The 9,469-nt window shown below is 40.3% G+C and overlaps 1 protein-coding gene across 1 annotated transcript; it reads right to left on the bottom strand.

Moving 5' to 3' along the window:
* Window positions 1-513: 513 nt before the first annotated feature.
* Window positions 514-7,636, bottom strand: ENPP5 (ectonucleotide pyrophosphatase/phosphodiesterase family member 5). The gene is made up of 3 exons (XM_062638476.1): window positions 6,725-7,636; window positions 2,820-2,996; window positions 514-1,526 (listed from the first exon to the last, which is right to left on the bottom strand). The coding sequence occupies exons 1-3, from the start codon at window positions 7,614-7,616 to the stop codon at window positions 1,162-1,164; spliced, it is 1,434 nt and encodes a 477-aa protein (XP_062494460.1). The 5' UTR covers window positions 7,617-7,636; the 3' UTR covers window positions 514-1,161.
* Window positions 7,637-9,469: the final 1,833 nt, after the last annotated feature.

The raw sequence follows: 9,469 nt of genomic DNA, 5'->3' as shown, positions 1-9,469 counted from the left end.
GTTTTGATAACCCATAATAAGTAATTTTCCTTGACAGAGACTTTCATCTGGAAGAACAAACCCCAGTCTTACGCCTTTTTTTCATATTAAAAGTGTGCTTTTTCACATTCAAGATACGGATATTCCTTAAATTGTGTGTCTAATCATATTCATCAAACTCTAAGGTCCAGTCAAATAAAACACAAGACAGCAAGCAAAACCCAGACCAGAGGAGAGTCTCCAGTAACAGATCAGATGCTGTCACCCAGTGACAAGCTTGACAGCATGTACGTTCCTTTCCTGATTCATACGCCTTATTCTGAAGGAACCCTCTCATCACAGAAATATGGAAGAGTCCATTTGGATATAAAGGTGTTGTGTTTGTATATGTCTTTAAACTGCCGACTGCATGGAAATCCTAGAAAACTTAGTCCAGTGTACAAGGAACAACAGAAAGACATTTACCTCAAAACATACCTAAAAAGACCTATATTTACCTGAAGAAACCCCAAAACAAAACAAAAAAACAAGCAGTTTAATGCTGACTGCTGAAGGCAATACCGCCTAGGTTCTTATTCTGGTGCTACAGTTAACACAGTAGTTTAAAGAAATAAGCCTAACTCTAAACTTAAGACATTTAGCAGTGCATGACCTAGCTTAATAATAATGTTGTTTTTCTGCAGGATTTATTCTGCCAAGCTAGCTGCAATGGTGATCCATGCAAAAGCTTCCTTGGTCATGCAATAAACACCCCAAAGAAATCTAGTCCCATTCAGTTACTTGTTAGAATCCAAGAAACTAAAAAGAACTTCTCAAAGGAAAATAAAAAGGGGGGGTGGAGGGGGATTAAATCACCACATAATAGTCTGTGAAGTGCACCTCAGCTGATGTTATTTCCCTAAAGTAGGTCAGAATTGGGTATTTAAGATCTACATGTCTACATACATACAGTGTCCCTAAGAGTATTTTCAACCCCTGAAAGATTAAGTGGTTATAGGCTGAAACAGAAACATGCTCTTTCTCTGCACACCTGGTATGTATGCACTCCACTGGACCAATGGATCAGCACCCATTTCCTTTTATTCCACGCATTTATGCTGACCCACCTCTATCCATTTTTGTGACTTTTTTTTTTGTGTAAGCTTACATTAAGCATCAAACAGGAAATAGTACCACGTGTTACTAATCTTGCAACAGTGGTTGGGCAGCTTCAGTATGTTTCATTTGCATGGTGTTTGCTTGGATGAAGATAAAATGCTTAACGAAAATTGCAATAAAAACCATAACAAGAAAGCTGCCTAGAAAGACTCCTAGAACAGTAGCATAGGTGTCTGCTCCAAAGGGAACTTCCTCAGCAAGTATGTCTTTCACAGCGTTGAATGAGCCATTGTGTGGCAGCGGGTTAATACCAAGCAGATGGCACAATAAAGGATACAGGTCTGTAGAATTCATTACTTCTTTAGTGGCATTCTTTCTGAAAGCAGGCCCAAATGCCAAAAAAATGGGATGCATTTCTGGTAACATGTTGTCATATCCATGATTACCAGCTGGAAATGAAAGACAGATAAAGGTCAATATTCTGAAGCTGCAAAACAAGCATTAAACTTTTTGCTAAAACTAACAGAACACAGAAAAGCAACAGACATCATTTAGTCTTCCACAAGTTTTGAAGAATCATTTTGATAAACAGCATAAATGTCTCCCAGCAAATACCAAGTCTCAGAACCACAAAGAGAAAATGCCTTAGGAAAAAGAATGGAGAACACTATTTTTAAGGAAGAAAGAAAAATTAAAAAAAGGCAGGCTCACGGGGCAGTAACAGCGCTGCCAATGGCATGTTGGGCTACACCCAAGTTTCATTGATTTTGCCTAAGAGAAAACTCCAACTTTGCAACTCTACCAGATCTCCTGGGGGGAGAGAGGGAGGAAGGGGAAATCCATGTAAAGACAGACTGACTGCTAGTAGCTGACAGAACTTAAGCTGTGGCTGCTTGGACGCTTTGTCCACTTTTGTGCATGATCTGCTCATCAACAAGGGAAAAGACACTAGTGGGTCTCCAGTGCCTTGCAGGGCACTGAGAACCCTGCACATGTAAATACACCTGTAAGCACAAAAAGCTGCTCTCATCATCTATCAATAACTGAAGTATTTGTCTTACAGGAAATACCCTTCAGCTACATAACCAGCAGCAAATTTAAAAGGTTTCTAGTTAAGAAAGTTAAGAATTGACAATATGACACCTTTATTTTTCCTCATAGCTAACCAAAAGCTACAGTTTACTGTCTCCATTCTACCTATAATAAAAGTGAAACCCCAAGGAGAGGAACTGAAATGTGGGGATTTTTTCCTCCAGGTCACCTAGAATGCATCTTAGCCTACAAGGTAAACGACAATCACTGCTGTACAGTAAAATACAGCATTTAAGGACTCTTTCTAGCAATAGAATAAGGTTACTGTAAGCAAATACATCCACAGAAAATGAGGACTTTCAGAAAGCATTCTTGTATTTCCAATGCAACGCCTCTCCAGCAAATAAATAGTACCTGATAAAACAAAGCAATTCATCCTCTACTTGGCAAGCTCACTTACAACTTTTAGTTTCTTTTTAATCTCTCAGAAAGTGCTTGTCAGTTTGCTAGATCTCACAATAAGACCTCAAGTGTGAGGCCGCTACAACACGTGAATGATCATATCTCAGTGAGTTTTATTTTTTGAAATGGTAAGTCCAGTTCCTCCTCCCTCATCCCATGGGAAAAAAATTAAATTCCACACACTTAACTACAGAGTTTTCCATCCCAGTCTTAAAATAACCAAAACACTGTAAAGACAGAATACTTACATTGAATAACATCAAACTTATTATACACAATTTCCCATCCTTTATCAGCCACTGCTAAGATTGGCTGAATTCTCCTGTTGTGTTTGTAATGTAATCTATCTGGAATCTGCTCCTTTTTATATACAGTCATGTTGGGATGAGCATTGGCCAAAGCTTCATATACTTCATCCAGTTTGCCTTCAAAGAAACAAAAGACAAAACTTAAACATAGCGGTATGCTTACTGAACTCATCAGCAGATTAAATACAATTGGAATAAGAGGGCAAAATGCACTTCCCCAAAAGTTAATTATATCTGTAAGAGACAAGAGCGGATTAAAACGTGCACAGAAGTTACTGTGAGAAATCCAGAGCATCATTCACAGTGAGCTCACACCTGGCACTGGCCTTCACAGCCTATTCCCAAGCAGTAAGTCCTAATTTAAAAAAAAAAAAAATCCCTGGTTTCATAGTTACCAGAACATAAGCTTCTGACAGGAATGAGCCAGAAGCATTCCATTAACACTCACGGAAAAGAAACCAGATCCTCCTAGCTCCATGCAAAGCTTGAAAGCGAGAAGATAGCTCCTAAACCTGTTCATGAGGTAACGCACATGTTAAGGCCATATTCCGCTTCCCCTCAGTTGGCTATGACAACAAATGACACTTCTTTAAATCAGTTTAATTGTTAACTGCTTTCCTTTAGAAGGCCACAGAGAGCACCACTTTGTTTCCTGGCATCTCTGAAAACTTACTTCTGAGTGAACCCAACTATTTTTCTTCTACAAGACGCTCCAATAAGCAGCTACATATCTGACCCCATTTGATTCCCAGTTTTGATCTTCTACCATTCTGATGACACGTTTAGCTGATTTAGGAAGAGCAGGTAGTTTTTTTGCTCTGCACCACGCATCACAGTATTAGCAATTAATTGCTTAGGGATAAGCACAACTGGCTTGTATTAATCTTTTAACAGAAGCCCTCAGGTCACAGTTCAGACACCATTAGTGTGTTAGGAGCTGTACAAAGATTTCAGAGGCCTAAGCAGGGAACAGGGGACAAACAAAGGGACAGGCTGGACTGACAGGTGAAACAGCACTTCTGGCCTAGAACTGTGTACTCAACAGCAGCTAACATCGCTACACATTCGCTTGTATTCTTAGCTCTACTCTTTTCCTTTCCCTAGTCATCTGCTGCATAGGGAGTGTAAATCCTCAAGAGCTGTACTAACAAATAAATAAGCATTTTCCACTGCCAATTCTTTATTTCCTTATTTCCAGTTTCTGAGCTTTTCTTTCCAGTAAAAGTCACTGAACAGTTGGACAAGCTGAACACCACCAGCGAGCAGGAAGGAGGAACCAGGACATCAAGACAGTAATACAAAAGCAAGTTCAACATCCTACATCTGAGCAAGTTTCTTCAATTCCACCTCCATGTTGGCCAAGATTCCTGTTAAGGGCTATGCAGCGTATATAACAGACTTCTGTTAGGCACCAAGTAACTCAGCTCCATGACTTATTTAAGTACTTTGTGCTACTACACACATGTGCAAGTCAGTCAGACAGCAGAGTTCACAGCTAGTCTCCACAGGCCAGTTTCAGCACTACAAGGTCTGAAGCACAACTGGAAGACTTTTACATTTCCCTTGTGGCCAACACTGCCATTTTTAGCAGATAAGGGGAATTTTAAGTACATCCTGTCATTTTGACAACTTATTTCTGTCTAGTTCTGCCTTCACAGCCACATCTTGCAGCAGGTGTTCCTCCAAGTGAGCTCTTCCCTGAGTGTCTATCCCAAGAAACAACTGCCTTGACCACCAGATCAAGTGCTTAATTTGACCTGTCTGATGCTTCCTGAAGTATACCATTTACTGCATGGAGTTTTGCATGTATCTCGGGGGAAAAAAGTTTGGGAGGAGGTAACCAATGACTTCAAAGAAAACTTCTCCATTTGCCTCCTCAGTTCCTAGGATCCGGTATGGAGATTCTGAAGGAAAACTGGAAATGGATTAATGTATAATGTTACTTAACTCAAACTGGCATAAAAGAACTTTAACCATAAAAGAAAGAAACTTAACAGTCTTGACAATAAAGGTCAAGATGAGACAGCAGAAGTCCAGATATGATAGAGACAGAGCAACAGGGAAAAAGACTCCAATCTAGCATTTCTAGTATTAAATTAGTAACAAAACTAATTTTGTTATGCCACTTTTCTATGTGGGATAACAGAGAGGAGAAGCCCCAAATACAGCAAACTATGATTTTTACACTAAATTAACTCTTTGAATTAATGTATTACGTTATATGCAAGAAAAGAGGTCAGCATCACCAGCTGTGCTATAGGTACCATGTTCATGAACATATGCTTAGTTCCACACACACTAATACACCATCACAGTTAAAGAACAGCTTTAATCCATCTCTCAGGGAAGAAATATGCAGCCAAACAGTAAAAGCAGCAGAAACTGCTGCATGTTGAAGCATTCAAAATTTTTCTCAATGTCTCACTAAGTTTTACAAGCAAGACAAATAACTCAAGGAATCAGTCTTAGGTACTTGTTATTTCATACCTAAATGGTTTATAATAAAAATTACAGCTGGTAACACAAAAGGAAGGACTTTTAAACGGCCTCAAAATTAATTCTTGTTTATTGGTAGTGTAATAGATACCTGAACCTCTCAGCAAAATCAAACCCAAGCTATTTTGGAAATGGCTTTTTTACTACTCTGTCATCTAATTGCTGCAGAGATACTATTTCTTTTCAGCATCTAGCAGGAGAATCAGGTTATGCATGTTTTAAGTTCTCATCTACTGCATTAGGGATGTTTCAGCACTAAAGTTTACCTTTACAACTCCTTTATCTGGTAATGAGAACATCCTGATCAACCTTGTTTGGCTCCATTAGAATGGGACTCCCCAGCTCAGCTCTTCTATCACCACTGACAGAAACAGCACTCAGATAGAAGAACCTGATTGCGCTCAGATAGCAAATGACTCAGTCTGGATGTACTAACCTTTTAGTCTGGAGTATTCTTCAAACTAAAAAATGAGAGGAGACATTTGTTTACATATTTAAAGGTCACGTAGGTCTGCAAAATATCCTCTCTGCTGGGGCATTAAGTAGAGTGCTATCCACTAGTAATGCAAATGTTACAGGCATGCCTTTCCAGAAGGTCACCTTAAAACTCAACTTCCAAATTAGCCCTGCTGCCCATACATAAACCTGCTATTTTCCATGTTAACACATTCGCACCAGTTATAGCTTTTGATCATCCAACTAAAGAGCAGCATCCCTACATCACTACCCTAAACATACACCTGACACTTAAGCAACACTTCAGTGACTGCAACCAGACTTCAGGTTTTGATTCCAATAGTGTTCTTGCCCATTATTATGACAATAAAAATGGTATGAACATAACTGGCTATTAAAAGTGATGGAGAAAAAACTGAACTACAATAGCTGGCAGCCGATCAAACAGAGAACACAGGCTTTCTTTTTATCACAGGTCCCCATCTGGTTTCAGTTTACTGTTTGAGTTAGAAATCTAATTCTTCCATTATGACTTTAGCCATATCATTTTGATGAATGGCAAGATATGTGACATTCAGTTGTTATCTATCTAGAACACCATTCATCCTTCATAATGCTTTTAGATTATCTTACTTTTTGTAAGCACTAAAGGATATTTGGCAATATTAGTCAACAACAGACAAATTGCTCACAATTCATTTCAGAAAGTTAATCCAGGCTTTTGACAGAGCTAGCAAAAAGAACAAAGGAGTGATCCTGCAAGTACTCCTTGCTCAAGGCTGACATCCTACTGGCATCAGTGGCTGCTGCTGCCACTTTAGTTAAGGAACAAAGTCTGTAAGTTTTCATATTCAAGTATTTTCTTCAGAGAATTTTACTGCTGTAACTCCTACCTTCTTTTGGCAAAATAGCTACCACAGGAGAATTCTCAAAGATTTTATAGAGCTCTCTATTCACATACTGATCAAGCTCAATGAGCCTTTCTGAGGAAGACTCTGACATTCCATGATCGCTTGTAATTATGACATTTACCACATCCCATAGCTTTGCTTTCTTCAGTTCGGACAGAAGATATCCCAGCTTTTTGTCAATATCACTAATTACAGGCCCCATAAGTGGGTTTTCTGGACCCAGAATATGGCCCATTTCATCAGGCTGTTCCCAGTACAGGAGACCAAAGTTTATGGGCTCTTCTGATGTAAACCAGTCAATAAGCCTAGCAACTCTATCTTCAAAGGAAACAAAATAGTTGTAGGGCATATAATACGTAGGAAAGACTCCATGTATTTTCACATCTGTCCCAGGCCACATGGCTGCGCCAGTTTTATGTCCTTCCCTCTGGTTTGTTATCCATATTGGTGTGGCTTCTTCCCAGAACTTGGAGTTATAGACAGCCATTCTGCTCAAAGAGAAAGTTTCATTCAGAATAGGATCATACATCTCATTAGCAACTACACCGTGGCTTTCTGCATAGAGACCAGTCACCATTGTGTAATGATTAGGATACGTTTTCGTTATAAACACGTTAGTGACCTGTTTGACATGAACACCATTCTCCATGGCATAATGAAAATTGGGAGTTGAGGCTTTACAGATGTAATCCCATCGAAATCCATCAAAAGATACCAGCAATACTTTGGCCTGGGCTGGCTGGAGAGACAATGTGCTTGGAAGAAATGATAAGAAAATTGCCAGGACTCTCCATAAACAGTTCATGGCTATTCCGAAAGGTATTCGTCCCTTCTTCGGAAGCAACATGGCATCTGTTGAGCAGAGACAGAACATTTGTTTGCGTTAACCTGTTTATCAAAGTCATAACTTAGTTTAAAGAATGAGTAGCTAAAATATTCCTTCTGCATTTATACAGCTTGCCTTACTGACACAAGACCTCGTACCTATCAGTTACACTGATATCCCAATTTCAGAGATGGGAAGTGAGACACTACAATTTGTTGGATGAAACTCAGTTTGCAGAGCAACTTCTTTACCCAACATCACTGCTCAACCTCTTCCTTTTTCCTTCCTGCTCCCAATACACAGGAACTCCTGCTCTTGCAATCTGACCAGTTCTTAAGTATTTCCTCTACCCAAAGTTGTAAGAAATTTTCCTATGAGAAAACTTCTGTTTGTTAAGAGTTAAGATGTAAACAGGGGCAGCTCTCACCATGAGAATAACAAGGTCCGTCTCCACCAGAATTTTATAACCCCCATAAAAGCCAATGAAGCATTAGTGCAAGAGTGGCAGACCACATACCTGCAGGGCAATGGATGGAAGAAGGAAGCACAACACGGGAAACTGGTGGAGCCTGCACCTGCACAGCCCCCATCAGGGAGAGGGAACCACCTAGAAACCATCATAGCTTCTAAGCCCCCACACTGGGTGTGCGATTACTAAATGTACAGGTAATCTAGTGGGGAATCTAGAAAACAAGCTTTGAACTTCAGACACAGTCATACATCCATTAAAAGGCTGTGCTGCTTACAAGGTGTCAGATCGGGTTAGACAAAGAGCAGCAACGTCAGTTTTCCCAACATTTTATCACATCTCTAACCTGATTATAGCTTTGCTACAAAACCAAGCTCTTATTAATCCACTTACAACCAAAGGCCACTTCTTGTGTACAGACAGCTTTACCAACAAGAACGTACACAAGTCATACAAGCCGGTGTACAGTTTAAGTTCTGACTAACCACTTATGTCCCTACAGGGATTGCAAAGAGGTCGCTGGAAGATTCAGTAGTACTGCATTCAGTGAGCCACTGGAAATACTACATCTCTCAAGTGTTTTCTGTACTCAAAGCTGTAAGAAACTGGCCTGTGAGAAAACTTCTGCTACTAAAATTCAGCTGGAAAACAGTGCTTCTGTAAGCAGTAAATCCATATTAATATCCAGAATACATTAATACCCTACTTCATATGAAAAGTTCTAGTGTAACAGGCATCTGAATGCCGCTGCAGTGATGGAACAGGATTTGTCATTCTGGTAGAACACAAGATATCTTCCATAGGGAATTTTCCTAGTCCAATTCCCAGAATTCCTCCCAATATACAGCACTGGAAACTTGGAAAACAGTGTAAATGTTCCCCTGACCTTGTGTGTCTCCCAAAATTAACATCCAGGCCTTCAGTGCTGCTAAGAATGCACTGACACTTCAGAGGCCTAATCCCCCTTCCAGCAAACACTCCAGACCTGTGGGGCTGCATCACTCCACCCCATGTGGGATTTCTTTCAGCTGAATCTGAAGGAGAACACGCCATTGTGTCCACCTGAACCCCAGCTGCCAAATTAAGTGCAGCCCGGGACTGACTAATACATTCCCCCTTCTTGGGAGTGACAAGTACGAACTTAAGTCCTCTCAAGGGAAATTAGGTCCATCCTTCTGAATTTGAGAGAGTTCATTATCACAGAATCATTAACAATACTGATGTCAACATCCCAATCCTTTAACTACGCATTTAAAACGAATAATCATGTCGTCTGTTTCCTTTTTCCTCAGGGCCATCCCATACTGGTCTCCCCTGGACACACCTGAGCACATCTACTGACCCAGGTCTCTCGGCGGCTCAGCACTATAAAGCACGGCCCTGAGGGTCTGAAGGGGCTCTGGTGGGACAAAGGCACCCGACTGCCCGGAGC

The sequence above is a fragment of the Pezoporus occidentalis genome, unplaced genomic scaffold (assembly GCF_034315485.1).
Source record: "Pezoporus occidentalis ecotype Australia unplaced genomic scaffold, CSIRO_AGI_Poc_V1 ctg57, whole genome shotgun sequence".
NCBI classification, from domain to species: domain Eukaryota; kingdom Metazoa; phylum Chordata; class Aves; order Psittaciformes; family Psittacidae; genus Pezoporus; species Pezoporus occidentalis.
The sequence above is the reverse complement of the archived record's forward strand: the minus strand, read 5'-3'. Positions and strand labels throughout refer to the sequence as shown.